Raw genomic sequence first — 15,829 nt, 5'->3', positions numbered from 1 at the left:
CAAAGAAAAACCTCTTCGAAGAAATTAACAACAATTGCAGTATGGTTTCAATTAAAAAAAAAACGTGAACGTGCCAAAAACGAGATAACGAACACTCGGACCAACCACCTAACCTCCCTAGCACGAAGGAAGCTAGTACGGGCCGAGGTTTGAAGCCAGGGGTAATTCAGTCATTCCACTGAAAGAGTAAAGAGAGAGGTAATCCCGGCCGGAAGCCCGTGTCCCTACCGGGCAGCATCAGCAGCAGCCCGATAACCCGGTACAGGCTATACAGCCCATCCACATTCAAAATCTCCCCTGCGCTCATCGACAAGTCATTCTCCTCCCTTGTTAACATCCCCCAAATTTCACGAGCTGTCCTCTCCTCTCCTCTCCCCCGAAAATCAAAGCCCCCAATCAAACCCAGATCGCGGCTCGTGCAAGTTTCCGCGGCCGGCGATGGCGGGCTCGGAGGCGGTCGAGAGGGCGCACGAGCTCTACAGGGGCGGCCGCCACCGGGAGGCGCTGGAGCTCTACACGGCGGCGCTGGCGGCGGCGCGGGGCCACCCCGCGCAGCGCATCGCGCTGCACAGCAACCGCGCCGCCTGCTACCTCAAGCTCCACGACTTCCACAAGGTTCTCCTTCCTCGGGCTCGTCTTGTCGATTGCGTTTTGTTGCAGTTTGACTCTTGATTGGATTTAGGTGCGGTGCCCCTCGGGCGCCTGTTAAGTATCGTCTAGAGTAGAAGTGTGATCCTTTGACATTTTCGGCAAATTTGGGGGTTTTAGGTTGGGTAAATCGCTCCTTGATGATGTCATGTAATAACCTATTAATATGTGAAGTTTCGACTGTGTGGAGATAAGCTTATGACCAAGATGTACTACTAATCAATCGAAGCTTGTTAGGTGTGTGTTGTGTAAATCTTGCTAAGCTGATGTTACATTTAGTGCTATTAGGCTTTCAAAATCCAGTTTTTTGTTTTGACTGAATTAGAGAAGCTACCAGGATAAGTAATGCCTTGCTTGGTGTTGCATTCCCAGAATTAGCAGAAGTAAAGAGATACTTTAGTTTAGATGTACTCAACAAAGCATAAACCATGAACTGGTGAAGGATTAAACTGTACCTGAGGCTCTAAAGTCTGAATTATCTAGCTCTTTTATGAAGCCTGATACATCTGACAGACTGGGTTTTGATTCTGAATGAGTATTTCTATGGAGAAAAGTTATTGCACTATATGAAATTTCAAATTTTATTCAGTGGCCAAATATCTCTATTGATGGTCTAATGACACGACAAATTTAGGATTATTTCACGTTATGTAATGTTTGTTAAGTAGGGATGAGAATAACAGTGGGTTATGGGTATTTCGCTGGAATAAGTTGACCCCTGGCAGCATTTATTGTTCTTTTTTTATATATTATCATCACTGTTAGCAACATTGAATTTTTCTTCTTTTATGATAATTGTATAGGCTGCGGAGGAGTGCACATCTGTCCTTGAGTTGGATACTGAGCATGCTGGAGCTCTTATGCTACGTGCCCAGACTCTTGTCACTCTAAAAGATTACCAGTCGGCTCTATTTGATGTGAACAGGCTGATCGAGATAAATCCGTCGTCTGAAGTATATCGGAACCTTCATGCACGACTGAAGACACAATTGGTATATTTTCTTTTTGCTTTAATTTCTCCTGCTAAGTATGTAACTATTAGATTATCCCTTTAAATAATTCAAAATTTTTTTTAAGTGTTTTGAGAGTGTAACCTTTTAGAAGTTGACATCAGTTGGGATGGCTTGAACAATTCTACCTCTTCAGTGATCTATTTAGATAACTACCAAGTTTCATTCTTTGTGTTATTTTGAACTTTGAAGGCACTAGCCCCGATTCCAGAGTCTGAAGAGGAGTCCCTATATGGTGAAGACGACAAAGAAGATCTGCCTCAAAAAGAAAATAAGAACGAGGCTTTGGTCACTAAGTGTGATCAACCTTCTACTAAACTGATTATCGAAAAGAAACCTCCAACTGAATCTCCAAAGGTTGATGTGCCTCCTAGTCTCCCTGCAAAACCCCAGGGTTGGGAGACCATAGAAAAACCAAAGGGCCATTTGGGACTTGATTACTCAAAATGGGACAAAGTTGAGGATGATTCGAGTGAAGATGACGAGGATGACGATGAAGATGACTTGCCTCAGTATAAATTCAAAGTCAGAACCATCGGTGTGCGTCCTGTGAAGTGAGTGAGATTAAAAATAAGTTTAACCCATGCTCTGTCGATAGCCGCTTGACAGCATCCCTACTAACTGAGGTCCCACTTGTTCATTGCCATCTCGAAATGCTTTGGTGAACAAGTGTAAGCCTGCTGGTGTGTGTTTAACTGGAACTCAGGGGAGGGTGGATGACAGAATCACCAACAGCCCTCATCTTGTGAACTGAAGCTCAGGTAGTTCTCACAGGTTCGAGTCTGACTCTACTTTGAGTTGTGATTCACGTTTTCGCTTGCTAATGCGAGACCGTGATGCAGGTTTCAGGTTTTGGAACCTTAGCTGAGAAATCCTCTCGTCCGTGGAGCACATAATCTTTCAAGGCAATGGGCGGGTGGAGCACAGCACGTTAATGCTGCACAAACCCCCTTTAGATGCAAGCTAACAATCTTAGTGCAATGTTCATCTTCGTAGAATCCTACTATCCTAGCCTCGTCATTTTTGCGCGTACATTGCGCATTGTATATAAAACCTTTATTTGTGTAGCCTTGAGACATCGTTCTATTGCTTCAGTCAGTAATATTGGTGCTCATCCTTGCTGATTTAGCATGCACCTGTTCATTTCTAAGTAATCTGGGATCAACGTAGCATCCCACATCCTGAAAAGATTAATTGCATCGAAATCAAAGAGATTTCTTCCACTCTAACCAAGACCACGGTCTCCCTGTCAAAAGTTGGTTACACAGATGACATTCAGAGTATGTGGATCATAGGAGATGGCATTCAGAGTGTCATTTCTGATGATCATAGGAGCAAAGTATCACAAATAATGCTAAGTTTTATTTTGCTAAGAAATGCTAAGCAGTTCGACTTAAACAAAATTGCTTCAAACAGACCGTGAATGCAAACAAAGTTGTACTAGTATTTTGGATTGTTGGGGCCCTCCTATAAGGAGAATCCCCTTCAAAAATTAGCGTATGCTGCGATTTGCGGCGTTCACACGGTATTCTTTAGTAAAAGGCGAAAGAATAGTTCGCTTTGTGCTCACCGCGCAGCTGCGTGCTTTAACAAGGCAGCCCTGGGGCTCATTATACACACGACCCTCGGAAGGTACTGCTCGCAAAGCAGCGAGGTGGTACTAAACTCTCGTGCGCTCCCGCCGCGTTGCTGTGCGCTAGTATAACTGGGCCAATCCTGCGAGAACTACCACCAACCAATTGATACAGGCCGGGCCTGAAAAGCTTGCCTGCGCTTTTGTGTGCGAAAGAAATAGCCCAATGTCTTCAGGGGCTATTTGAGTCAATGCAAAATTAAGAAGAAAGAAGAAGAAACAGTAAAAAAGAGAGCGTGTGGGAAAAATGAGTTGGAGCTCCAACAGTATACAGCTGCCAATCCCCATCACATTCCCCAAAATAAATAAACAATCAGGACAAAAATACAGCAGTAGAGAATTTCCAGTCTTGTCCTTCCCCGGCGCCGGCGACGACCACCGCGACCTGATACCCTGGGACGTCCGTCTCCGGCCGCGGCGATGGCGAGGCACGAGGCGGCGGCGAGGGTGGAGTTCGACCTGCCGGACGAGATCCTGGCCGTGATCCCCACCGACCCGTACGAGCAGCTGGACATCGCGCGCAAGATCACCTCCATGGCCATCGCCTCCCGCGTCTCCCGCCTCGAGGCCGACGTCGCGCGCCTCCGCCGGGACCTCGCCGACCGCGACCGCAGCGAGGCCGACCTCCGCGCCCGCCTCGCCGACTCCGATTCCCGCCTCCTCGCCGCCCTCGATGAGAACGTAACTTCGCGTCTCCGAGACGTTTGTGCCCGCGAAATTAAGATTTGCACTTACCTTACCTGGTTGTGTTTGATTCTCTGTGTGCAGGCGAAGCTGGTGAAGGAGAGGGACACGCTCGCCGTGACGGCCAAGAAGCTGTCCAGGAACTTGGCGAAGGTGCATTTTTATATCTTTTAACTCCTAAATTTCTTCAATTTCTGATTAGAATGTTTTGCCTTTTAGTCTTCACTGTTGCTGAAACCTCTAGATTTTGATGAGAGGTGTGGAGTTTAGTGTAATATTAGTGCAAATTTAGAGTAAAGCCGTGGGCATGTTTGTGTCATTTTCTTGTTTATGTTAGTGATACAGATTTCAGTGTCCATATTGTGGACAACTGGCGAAGTTGGGTTGAAAACTCCGTAATCCCATGAGATGAAATGTGTCTTCCCACTGCTGACACATTTCTGTGAGTTTTACTGTTAGCCTGATCGAAGGTTACAGCTTTTAGTTGATCTTCTGGTTGTTATCAAGATTGCGTAATGGAAATTCTATGACCTCAATCAGAAGATGCAGGTATGCAGCTTAGGCTCGACTGCACAAATCCTGAACAATTTCGTACCGACTAACTTGACTAACTTCAATTATAAAAGTTGATTACAAAAACAGGACATGCTTTGCTCCAAGCGACAAAGTGGTGTGGCTGACATACTAACTTGATTTTGCTGTGCTCGTAGTGAAGCCCCTGATGGTAGATAGTTTTGGCATAATATTTTATAACATCAAACTACTAAACCAGATTTGTGGTGATTGATCCAAAATAATTAATACAAGATCTGTGACTGCTGTCTCCTTTCCTGTTAATTACAAAATTGTGCAATCTGATGCTTCACTGTGCTGTGGAAGCTATGTATGTTGTGCTGTGAAGTTTTCTTGGCAATGTACTCTTTCATAACTATTTACTTACTCTCCCTAAAAAAATACTCCCTCAGTCCCATATTTAGTGCCGAAATGTTACATGTATCTAGATGCTTTTTAGGTATAGTTACCTGCATATTTGGACAAATTTGAGTCACTTAATTTGGAATGGAGGGAGTATTTACTTACTCTCATCTTTATTGATCACATTATTCTGTATGAGCCTACAAGCGAGTGATAATTATTCAAAACTCTGATTGTTCAAGAATCAACATGAAAGTTTTGGTTTGCTAGTTGAAATATTATTGAAGACCTCTTGTTCTTCGCAGTTGGAGGCATTTAAGAAGCAATTAATGAAATCACTGAGTGAAGATAATTTATTGGTGAGTATTCTTGATTAAAATCTTATTTCCCACTTATTCAAGATTTCTAGTTTCTGTTGTGCTGGTCTTGTTTGGTGACACATAACATTACCTGCATAACTTCACAGCAATTGTCAGAAACAGGTGAAGATCGTGATGTAGATGCAGAAAGTAATTGGACTGCTCGAACTCCTTCCTGGAAAGGTATCGCTCAACCTCACAAATTTCAAAGCTTCTTCCACAATTGAGTCTTTTCCTTGATTTCAATTTTTATGTTTGAATTGGCAGATGAAGTTTCAAGCAGTCGCGCCTCGTCAAATACTTCCAGCAGATCCACAATCACTGAATCAGCCCAAGGTGCTTTTAGTTAACTCTTAAAATTGAACAACTAAATCATAACAAATATCGCATGTTATCCGTTGGCAGTCAGTCGCTTACTATGGAAGCATTCACAGGACACCAGTTCTCTCTCACGCCATATGTAGCCCCAAGAATAACTCCTGGTTCAACACCAATTATTTCATCCTCCGTTGGTTCCCCCCTAGCATATTCAACTGGCCCTTCCTCTCCAAAGTTTCTATCTGGTCCAACATCACCTACAAGATCTCTGTCTGAAAGCCAGTCGACATTTTCATCATGGAATGGATCATCACTTCACCAGTATTCAGCACCCACCTCTCCTCCTCAACGGCGCTCATTCACAGGTTCTACAAAGTGTATTATCAATGGGGGTCTGGTATTCATTTGGATAGTTCCTAAAAGCATTTGTTTTTTCTTCTTCTTATGTTTCCAGGGCGACCTCGTATAGATGGAAAGGAATTCTTCCGACAAGCACGGTTGGTTCCTAACTTTCTATACTGTTGATTGTATTCCATAGTTTGTAGTTTGTTTATCTTTTGACACTTGTGGCCACAAATACCAGGACACGGCTTTCTTATGAGCAGTTTGGAGCGTTCTTGGCAAATATCAAGGAATTTAACGCTCAGAAACAATCGCGAGAGGTAGCGTGGTTTACCAGTATTTAAAACTGCTCAGTGCATTAATATCCACAAAACATTTAATGGGGATGTTTTCTACTTGATCAATTTCTACAGGACACCTTGTTGAAGGCAGAGGAGATTTTTGGAACAGAGCACAAAGATTTATACATTTCTTTCCAGAATATGCTTAATCGCAACCAATCGTGAACCTGTTACAGGCTGCTGCCTTTCCTCTCTGAAACAAGCAGGTTTAGTTCTTTGTTTAAGCCTGTTCCGAGCAACCAATGTACTGTTCTGGTCGGCCAATCATGCCTATACACCATGCCATCTGTTTCCAAGAGAGCATTCATTGTTGGAATGAACACTGTTCTCTCATTGATCATAAGATCGTATTATTGGAAACCTGTGCATAGTCCTGCCGTGATCAAATTAATCACGGGCATCCTCAATAACATGATGTAAATGGATCATATGGTCATGCATTTTAACAAGTGAAACTTTAGACGGTTTCAATATTTTTGGTCTGTATAATTGAACTATAAACTGGAGTTTCTTTGTAGCACCCCTTGTCTTCCTGCTGTAAACTAAGTTATAGGTTTCTTGAGGTTGTAGAAAGTTGTATGAAACTCTTATGCCAATTAATTTTTGTGAAGCCTGACCTGAAAGCTGGTCTGGCACAGGGTATGCCAAGGTATAATTCCAGCCACACCGTTTTCTTTTTCGTGTTTACCACCCAATGACCCAACACACATTTTTCTTCCGATTTCCTATCAGAGGTTCTGCATCTTTAGCAGGGACCCTAAACAACCCTTAAAAAAGTGCCCCTCCTTTTCTCTTTGCCCTCTAGCCCTTTACCTGTGGGTGAGATACGGGGTCGTTTTGGCCGTTGGGCTCGTCAAACTCACTCCACTGCCTTGTAGCTCTCGTTGATGGCCGCCATTTGCCGATACGCCACAGTTCCGTCCGTCCGCCCACCCGCCATTTCTGGTCAACTCCGTCCGTCGCACACCTGACCCTTCCTGTTTCTGGTAAGTCTTCTGATCTTGGCAAAATTGGTGAAATTGAACATGTGAATTTGTGTAAAAATTGATGGAATTTGGTTTGAAAATGTTGATTTGATTGTGATTGAGTCCTGTGCATTAGAAAGATTGTGATTGAATCCTGTGCATTAGAAATATTAAGTTAGATAAATTTTGTGTTCGAACTATGAATTACATGTTGCATATGTTGAAATAGACAAGAAAAATGAAGGAGGGAATGTGAAATAGGCCCTCCTCTGCACCACCACCATAACATCTTTCCGGCCCAAGCGGCCAAGCCTGACGATCCCTTCCTCTCGACCTCTCTCGACTCCCTGTTTTCTCTCATGTACGCAGTTTGCTCTCGCGCGTGCGCCATAGACGACTTGTCGCCACCGTGCCGTCGTCGGCCGCCGACGAGCCGCCTCCTAGTACCCGGATTGCACTCAACGTACTTTCCCTATCGTTCAGGCCCTGTTCCTAGTACTTGATTCGGATTCGGTTGCCAAGGAAGGCTTTGAATTCAACCTCCAACTATAAACCGATCTCGCCGCCCCCCGAATAAAATCCTTGTCCAATAGAGTCCTCTGTTTGTTGTGGCTATATCTAGACTCCGGAGGCAATCTAGGTTTCTTTTTGTTGTTGTGAATTATTATCCGACTGGCCTTGTTCAATCGCAATCGATGGGATCCGCCATCGCCGCCGCGGCTGGGATGGTGGAACGGGAGTGGGCCTCCATTAAGCAGCTTCCCGGCAGGCAGCAACAACGGATTGCGGACCGCTGGTTGGAGGATATCAAGCGCAAGCATCCTGACCTTGTAATGGGCCCGCAGTCAAAAGAGTACGCTGCTGACTGTACTATTCTTCTTCCTCGTTCCAGGCTTGGGAGTACTGTCAAGTTGCTGCTACAATTGCAATTCTGACATTCACACATTGCACGCAGGGAGCGACACGCCTCCATGGTTCTCCCCCATGTCCGCAGTGCCCTTCGCCATTACAATTCCAACAATCCGGTAACAGATCATTTAACCATTCTGTCACGCCTATGATGGCGGATGGGGAAGATTGAGTGAAGGCGTGTCCTGTGTGAGTAAGCGTATTTGGCGTGTACGCGTCTGTAAGTGGTGACCGTGGTTATAAGGCCGAGAGTTCTCTCTTGCTGGACAAGTGGTGAAGTAAAAAGTAAATCTGAATCCCCAATCCCAATTCGTCCTCTCCCAGTCCCCTTTATCGTTCTTCAATTCGATTCGATGTCAATTCCTATTAGGTGACCGTAGATCATACATAGGGATACGACACATTCATACCAGCCCTTGCTTGCATTCGTTCTTGTTGTTTTGGTTGATTTCTGAACAAAGCTATCGATGAGACGATTCAGTTTCCTATGCCCCTTCGTGTGCTCTTTGTTTCAGGGCGCTGAGTTTGACCCCATCGAGCCTTTGATGTGCGAGCGTGTTGGTTTCCGAGACGAGATTTGGTTCCATGTCAACTTCTTAGCTCGCCCCCGCAAAAAGAAGCTTTCGGGTAGCAAAACGGATGATCCGCCAGACACCACTGTGCAGCACTTCTTCGCTGAGCTACACTACAACCGCTTGGACAGAGTCATTGTTGAAGCATGCATCATACTGGGTGAGAGTAACTATACGAGTAACCTGTAGAAGGAAAAGGAGATTAACATGCATGAACCCAAGTCGCAAACTTTGACAATGTGTGGTGTAAACTTTTTTAGCATGCATCAATTCTGATTTATCTTTTCCCTGAATTAATTAACAGAAAAGCCGCTCGACCGCTTCGCAAAGAAGTACGTGTGCCTTCTGCAACGGTAGCTATGGGATTTTGCACCCAAGCAATGGAGAATTTGTATGTGGGAATAACAAGGCACACAAAAAGGAGTTTTACCGGACGATGTACCTGTTCCAGAGGCAATTTGATAACTTGCCTCTGGTTAGTTAGCTGTTGGTTTTCGCATTTCAAATTAAATGAGCAGATGTTGTTATAAGTTTATTACTTATGGATATCCAACAGCGTTGCAAATGTATATGCATGTTTTTGTTGTGATTTTAGTTCAAATTTGATACCCCTCTTCCGATGAGAGCACTAAGGTTCCTAATCACGCTGCACATAAAGAAGAACATGAGAAAGCGAGCTAAAATTGAGGCCTCTTCTCAATATAACTGTTACACCACCTTGACCACATCCAAGCAGGGCGTCAAGGATTATTTTGTGTGATTGCAAGATGACTCTTAAATAAAACATACTTTCTCTGTTTTGAAATAAGTGACGCAGGTTTATATAAGTTACGGGGATGGAATAAAAGTTAGTACATGTGTAGAAGGGTCTGTGCTTCCTCTCACATGCACCACACGTGCTCCTTTAATTGCCAACCTTGCGTGCCACAGTAGCTTAATTTGGTATCCGAACACCATTTTGGACTAAAATCCTCCTACTAAGTTTATGTATGTGCAACGCTATTAGCTTCATAGTTTTTGGCGATTGATTGTTTATGGACTCAGATTAGCTGAAAAATTTATGATTTGAGACGGGCAATCAATTATCTATTAATTCGTCGCAACCCTGCTCAACCCGTCGGCAGACCGAACAGGGTTCTGTTTTGTTATTCGCGAAGTCTGTAGCTCTTTAGGTTCGTTCAATCTCTACATATGTATAGTTGGGTTTGCCGTGCAGGCAATGGCCTTGCACACGCCCTAGCGCAGTTTGCTGGAAGCAGTTGTTCTAGTTCTAGTGAGGTCCTGGAGCGTGCAGTCCCTACCCCAGTACATGAGAAGTTTGATACTATTTGTACTAGCATGTGTGTCCGCGCGTTGCTACGGGTCAACAAAATCACAAACTATTTATTTTTATTTTCTGTGCAGGCAACTCATGGCGTCGTCGAGATCGGTATGCGGGTGTGGTGGCGTCGGTTGTAAGACGGAGTAGGAGAAATCGTGAAAAAAATGGAGGAAAAAAATAACAGGCAGTGGCATATTGGTTGTAATTTTAACGAAAATAACCTACGGCGGCGACCGTACCATCACCACCAACTCCAATTTAATATATTGGTATAGATAATGTTATGAACGATTTTTCACCTATTGAGTATAGCAGGTGTGCCCGCGCGTTACGGGTCAACAAAATCACAAGCTATTTATTTTTATTTTTTGTGTAGGCAACTCATGGCGCCGTCTAGGTCGGCATGCAGGTGTGGTTGCGTCGGTTGTAAAACGGAGTAGGAGAAATCGTGAAAAAAACTGGAGGAAAAAAAATAACGGGCAGTGGCATATTGGTTGTAATTTTAACAAAGTTAACCTCCGGCGGCGACCGTACCATCACCACCAACTTGCTACGGGTCAACAAAATCACAAACTATTTATTTTTATTTTCTGTGTAGCCAACTCATGGTGCCGTCGAGGTCGGCATGCGGGTGTGGTGGCATCGGTTGTAAGACGGAGTAGGAGAAATCGTGAAAAAAACTGGAAGAAAAAAAAATAACGGGCAGTGGCATATTGGTTGTAATTTTAACTGGAGAAAAAGAAAATAACGGCCATGGGCATATTGGTTGTAATTTTAACGAAGTTAACCTACGGCGGCGGCCGTACCATCACCACCAATTCCAATTTAATATATTGTTATAGATACCTGTGTTACCGCTGATTTAATGGATTTTCTTTCCTTCAAAAATTTATTAATTCTAAAGAAGAAAAGTTTTAAAACCGTGGACGAGCTTCCAAAAATAAAAGAAAGCCTTTTTTTAGAAAAAAAAAAAAGAAAGCTATGTTGGAATGGCCAAAGAAGATAGAATCTCAACTAGATGGGCCGACGTTGATGGGCCGAGCTCGTGGAGAGCGGTTTTAGTCGAAGGAAAGTGAACTAGTACTGCTTTTTCATGAATTAGATTCTTTTCCCGCAGGCATACTGCTCGATCTAATTACATCGATCGGTAATTCGGTATGAACTGTGCTGCTACCGCCGGCCGGCCCGCACCGCTGCAGGCTGATCCACGAGACAGGGGTGTACTCCAGCGTGCCGCACATGCGGCGGTTGGTGAAGCAGGTCATGTGGCTAGCTGTGGGAGGACGCCGTCATGCATGTATCTCAACGGCTACCTGCCGGCCGGCGCACAAACGTCCCAGGAGCCTCCGCGTCCGCGTCTTCCACCACTTCGTCTTGATGGTGCACTACCTCTTCGCCAATGTCGTCGCGGGCAACAAGTGTCGAAAACCATAGGCCATTGTAAAAGAGCGGTTATCCGTGAACATACTATATGGTCTTGCATTTCAAGAAGCGGAACTGTAGATTGAAAATCTCATAAAACCACCAGAAAGCTTGGTGTTAACTCTGTTTCACAGTCATTCCTTGAGACGTGCATGTCTTCCCTTGTACTCCCTCCATGCCAAAATAACTGACGTGAATTTGTATAAGATCTTATACAAATTCACGACACTTATTTTGAGACGGAGGGAGTAGAAAGTTGTATGAACTATTAAGATATTCTTTCTCTGTTGCAATGATGCCAATTAATTATGAGCAAAATCCATGCAATGCCACAATGCATTTTATTCTACTTTCTGTTGAACAAAACGGTCATGCGTGAGATTTGTTTCTTCCGACTAGCTTAATTCATCTTGAACAAGATGATAGGTTGATAACAACCAAGTTCAGGATTAACCGGAATGATACGGAACCAGACAAAGAGCAGATCGGAAAACACACAAGAAACTGGTAGTGGCACTTTATCGAATAAAACCTAGAAAGTTCCAACTTCTAAGTTGTGATGTCCTTTTCTTCAACTCAAAAGTTGAGGCTGACAATGAAGGCAGTATTACAAAGGAAATTATGTGCTGATCTATGGAAGTTTGGTGTGAAACGCAAGGAAATTTTAACCAGGTGTGAAGTACAAACTAGACGAGATTCTGCTCCAAAATTTTGAGTTTATGAAACATATGCATAAAGGTATTATTCCATACCAAAGGCTTCAACCATTTCTTCGCAGCTCATCAGTCCATCCGTGGGATTGCTGGTATAACGATACGGATGAACGGCACTCCCAGCCGAATAATGATCAACCACCATAAGTCCATTCTGATAAGAAAGAGCAGAACCGCAGAGTGCAGTTCGGCTTCCTCAACCTCGTCTTTGTTAGCAGTGACCAAATTAGCAGACATAATGGTGGTATCGTCAGCTTTCACAACATTTGTAGCACCAAGGTCTGTACCAGAAAGATCTGTGGCTGATCGAAGAACTAACACGGTCAAACAAACATATCATTCTTTTTTAACAAGTGGGACAGAAGAAGTTGCAAATTTTACCTGCTACAGGACAAAGTCCAGAACATGCGAGACATTTCACTTTGTTGACAATTTGTCCCATCCCAGTGTGCATTCCGACAATGTTATCCACGGCTTCTCCCATGCTTTTGTGCATTTTAATTACCTTTTGCACCTCTCCTCCCATTCTTGCGTGCAGATCCTCAGCACCTTCAATCTACATGCAGAACTTAACCCATTAGTTCCTTTTTTTTTTTACGAAACGGCACGGCGTGCCCTTCGTTAATCAAAGCAGGTCAAGGAGAACCTTAACCCAGGAGTACAAACACATATTTAACCCATTAGTTTCACAACACAGTTCACTCGCCCCCAACACCCCCCAATGTGCATGCAGAACTTGACCCATTTTTTTGGGGGGGAATAGAACTTAACCCATTAGTTTCACAACACAGTTCAACCCCCCCCCCCCCCCCCCCCCAACACACAAGATCGGAGAATAGACAGTCCACAGACCTCTCTTGATATCTCTGCGAGGATATCCTTCTCGTCAACAACGGTTGAAGTGCCTGCCTGTGTGGTCAAATCGTTTCGGCCCCTCTTCCTGCCAGCCTTTTCTACTCCTGCAAGCTTCTGGTCTGGTTGGGCTGCAATTGCTTCCTTCAAAATTCTGCAGTGTGCGAACAAGTCTTCCACATATGGGGTGTTCATGCTAGGACACGATTCAAGGTGCAGAGGTAAGTCTCTGATGCTTGCTGTATGGAAGACTTTTTGACTACAAGCTAAGCATGGGTACGAAGGCCGAGTAAGACCATAATCAAGGGGAAAAGCAAAAACCCAGAAAGGATCCTTTTTTCCACGAACCTTGTACCTAATTGACAAGCAAAACAAATTTTCAGCAGCTACATAGTAAGAATTGACATGATGTCTACGAATTAAGATACCAAAAGAAGCATCTATCACAGTACTGATCTATCAAGTTACTTACCCAATGTTATTTGGCAAGTACAACCTCATGTAATCATTCACCATAAGCTTAATCAGAGAACCAGTGTACAGATGAGGAGTGCTGCAGGCGTAAGTGAAGAATCAGCATAACTGAAGCAAATATATAACACACAGAAGCAAATCTGAACTCTGAAGTCAGAATCACTACCTCTTATCAGCAAGGGAATCAGCAATCTGGGCTAGACCTTCTTTTAAGTCAGCTATGCTAGCATTTTTGTGACCTTTTCCTCCTTCCTCAATAACTTTTTGGAACAGGCTATGGATATGTTCTTCAAAGTACTGATAGGCAGCAGGGAAACACTTCTGGTTGATTAGATCTATTGCATGAGACATCCGAATACGCAAGAACAACATTGGGTGTGATTCCAGAGGATGTGAGATGGGGATAAAGTTGATCAGGTAAGCTTCAAGACTGTCCCACTCTTTCTTGTCTACCAAGTCATCAACATGACAACTGTTGAAAACCTGGGTTTCTTGTCCCTTGACATTTTTCATCTGGGTCAATGTGTTGTTACCTGAAAAGAGACCTATATACATGTGGTTGAGAATTTGGCCAAGTTTGGCCAAAAAAGTACCTACAGATTCTGGAGGGTTATGTTTTCATGGGCGTACAAAATGTTTGTTTTCTTGGAAAATAGATTTTCAAACTGGATTGTGAACGGAGTCTGAGGTGTAATCTCCTCGGGAAATAATACTCAGGTAATGGAGGCTTCTCCCAGTCAAATAGGAAAGGTGCCTCCCTATCCTCGAAAGGCTCGCATGAAGTCAAAAACTAGTTTTCCGGGAAGGGTGCTTATCAAGTAAACTACTCCTTCCTTTCCTTGCACTAAAACAACGACAAGTATTTAGTAACGGAGGGAGTATATGAATGTCGGGTGCTTTTCTGGCAGGATGTTCAGCTGGGAGAATGCCCTTTAAAAGTATAATTACATGGAACCTATAGCAGCCGCGATCATCAGGGGAGACACCGTGGATGAAGGAACTCAGGAATTGATGGGACTTATTTCCTTACCGTACAGGTGGGCCTTAACTCGGATAGGGATGTACTTTACTAGAACCTCATCAAATCTGGGGTTTATTGACAAAATCCGCATAGCAGTAACTTTTGGAAGAAGATGCCATTGAAAATAAATAGAACCGCTTGACGAGGAAGACGGCGGCGCGTCGCGCACCCGCCTGTTCGAGGAGGTAACGACCCGTGGTTGCAGGGAAGCAAGCAATCGCGCGGACTGCTTCCCAAAAATCTTATTCACCCTCTCCCGTACAGGATTGCAAAGGTGAAAGGTTTCGGAGACCTGCTCTCCCGATCGGTGGTGCACGCCGACGTTCGGGATGGAGCAGACTACGATGACAGCGCAAAAGCGAGAGACAGGAGAAACCCTAGCTCGGTTGTGTTGGATACCGTTCAGAGGGACGAGGCAGCTGTAACCTGAACCGACTCCACAAAATCTGCACGCGTCCGTAATAGATTCCAAAAATACCTCGCGCACGTGACAAAAAGATAGAAAGCCCGGCCCCACACGGCTCGGCCTCGAACTCAAACTCAAACTCAATCCACGAAACGCGGCGCACGCGCGTCGTGACGAGGCGAGGCGAGCGAGAGGATTTCCCTTGCTCACTTGCTTAATAGGTGAGAAGCAACATCCCTTATATGTTGGTCTCATTCACTCTAAACTAGCAAGGTGGGGCTATTCCCATTTTCACTCCCCTCATCTCACTTGATGAATGGGCCTTTGAGATTTTCAGAATTTATTAAAACTTGAGTTTGGGCTGATCAAGCACACCAAATTCTAACAAACTTAAATGGCAGACATATATTCTTGAACCGCTCCGGCAAGGTAACATAAGTGGCAGCACGTGATGCGTCTGCTCAAGTCCATGACGGGGTCGTCCACCCCTATATATGCTTTCTCCACCATATCTGGGCCGACTACTGGCCACTTCTTCGTCATGGGACAACAAGGAGAACATCGCGCCGGTGAGTCACCTGGAGCAGCGAGATCGATGAGAGCAGCTCCGAGACGCGGCTGATGCTATAGTTCATAGTGAAGACCGGCTTGTTTAGGGTGGGCGATGGTGATCGAGTCAGGGTGCGTGTGGTGGTTGCACGCATAGAGACGAGTGAGATGCCATTGTCGCTGGCGGGAGAAGGATGGAGGATGGTGCTGGCGTGGCACTGGTGACGGTGAAACGGACGTCGACGATCTTGGCAGCGGAGTTGTGACAATGTGGGAGGAGGGTGTACATGTAGCGATGTGGACGACAACAAGGATGAGGACGAGTGGTATGATTGGTTTTTGCCATTGTCGCCATCGTCGTCGGTAATGGCGAGT

At 44.6% G+C, this 15,829-nt stretch overlaps 3 protein-coding genes, 1 long non-coding RNA gene and 1 other non-coding gene across 7 annotated transcripts; 3 read left to right on the top strand and 2 right to left on the bottom strand.

The window, feature by feature from the left end:
- The first annotated feature begins 291 nt into the window (after positions 1-291).
- On the top strand, positions 292-2,808 carry LOC100841494 (protein unc-45 homolog A). Of its 3 annotated transcripts, none has more exons than XM_014895743.2 (5): positions 292-615; positions 1,452-1,640; positions 1,851-2,212; positions 2,329-2,419; positions 2,501-2,808. In XM_014895743.2, exons 1-4 carry the CDS (start codon positions 439-441, stop codon positions 2,351-2,353), a joined length of 753 nt encoding a protein of 250 aa, XP_014751229.1. In that variant the 5' UTR covers positions 292-438; the 3' UTR covers positions 2,354-2,419; positions 2,501-2,808. The 3 variants fall into 3 exon arrangements, with proteins under 3 accessions (XP_014751229.1, XP_014751230.1, XP_014751231.1); XM_014895744.2 differs by having other exon boundaries at positions 2,329-2,432; XM_014895745.2 differs by having other exon boundaries at positions 294-615; positions 1,851-2,419.
- Positions 2,809-3,119: 311 nt separating this feature from the next.
- LOC112269625 lies at positions 3,120-3,237 on the bottom strand. Its single transcript, XR_002961517.1, has one exon. It is a non-coding gene; the product is annotated as a U5 spliceosomal RNA (small nuclear RNA).
- A 278-nt stretch (positions 3,238-3,515) lies between these two features.
- Positions 3,516-6,892, top strand: LOC100841190 (uncharacterized protein At4g15545). Its single transcript, XM_003580502.4, has 9 exons — positions 3,516-3,972; positions 4,060-4,128; positions 5,196-5,249; positions 5,357-5,432; positions 5,517-5,585; positions 5,684-5,932; positions 6,022-6,064; positions 6,151-6,229; positions 6,323-6,892. Exons 1-9 carry the CDS (start codon positions 3,712-3,714, stop codon positions 6,413-6,415), a joined length of 993 nt encoding a protein of 330 aa, XP_003580550.1. The 5' UTR covers positions 3,516-3,711; the 3' UTR covers positions 6,416-6,892.
- A 361-nt stretch (positions 6,893-7,253) lies between these two features.
- LOC106865590 lies at positions 7,254-9,285 on the top strand. Its single transcript, XR_001404748.2, has 3 exons — positions 7,254-8,068; positions 8,171-8,856; positions 9,001-9,285. It is a non-coding gene; the product is annotated as an uncharacterized LOC106865590 (long non-coding RNA).
- A 2,654-nt stretch (positions 9,286-11,939) lies between these two features.
- On the bottom strand, positions 11,940-13,920 carry LOC112269474. The gene is made up of 5 exons (XM_024456246.1): positions 13,645-13,920; positions 13,477-13,557; positions 13,005-13,359; positions 12,534-12,708; positions 11,940-12,454 (listed from the first exon to the last, which is right to left on the bottom strand). The coding sequence occupies exons 1-5, from the start codon at positions 13,848-13,850 to the stop codon at positions 12,222-12,224; spliced, it is 1,050 nt and encodes a 349-aa protein (XP_024312014.1). The 5' UTR covers positions 13,851-13,920; the 3' UTR covers positions 11,940-12,221.
- Between the last annotated feature and the right edge of the window lie 1,909 nt (positions 13,921-15,829).

Source organism: Brachypodium distachyon, chromosome 5 (assembly GCF_000005505.3).
Source record: "Brachypodium distachyon strain Bd21 chromosome 5, Brachypodium_distachyon_v3.0, whole genome shotgun sequence".
Lineage (NCBI taxonomy): Eukaryota > Viridiplantae > Streptophyta > Magnoliopsida > Poales > Poaceae > Brachypodium > Brachypodium distachyon.
Note: the sequence above shows the minus strand (reverse complement) of the source record. Positions and strands in the feature narration are given on the sequence as shown.

What these genes read in the sequence shown, in the direction of transcription:
- LOC100841494 (XM_014895743.2), top strand. Translation starts at nt 439, where the DNA reads ATGGCGGGCTCGGAGGCGGTCGAGAGGGCGCACGAGCTCTACAGGGGC. An exon ending in AGCTCCACGACTTCCACAAG is followed by an intron (nt 616 to 1,451) that starts GTTCTCCTTCCT and finishes ATAATTGTATAG; the next exon opens with GCTGCGGAGGAGTGCACATC. An exon ending in ATCGGTGTGCGTCCTGTGAA is followed by an intron (nt 2,213 to 2,328) that starts GTGAGTGAGATT and finishes TTGGTGAACAAG; the next exon opens with TGTAAGCCTGCTGGTGTGTG.
- LOC100841190 (XM_003580502.4), top strand. Translation starts at nt 3,712, where the DNA reads ATGGCGAGGCACGAGGCGGCGGCGAGGGTGGAGTTCGACCTGCCGGAC. An exon ending in TGTCCAGGAACTTGGCGAAG is followed by an intron (nt 4,129 to 5,195) that starts GTGCATTTTTAT and finishes TGTTCTTCGCAG; the next exon opens with TTGGAGGCATTTAAGAAGCA. An exon ending in TCGAACTCCTTCCTGGAAAG is followed by an intron (nt 5,433 to 5,516) that starts GTATCGCTCAAC and finishes TTGAATTGGCAG; the next exon opens with ATGAAGTTTCAAGCAGTCGC.
- LOC112269474 (XM_024456246.1), bottom strand. Translation starts at nt 13,850, where the DNA reads ATGTTGTTCTTGCGTATTCGGATGTCTCATGCAATAGATCTAATCAAC. An exon ending in TCGCAGAGATATCAAGAGAG is followed by an intron (nt 12,709 to 13,004) that starts GTCTGTGGACTG and finishes TTCTGCATGTAG; the next exon opens with ATTGAAGGTGCTGAGGATCT. An exon ending in TGGACTTTGTCCTGTAGCAG is followed by an intron (nt 12,455 to 12,533) that starts GTAAAATTTGCA and finishes TTCTTCGATCAG; the next exon opens with CCACAGATCTTTCTGGTACA.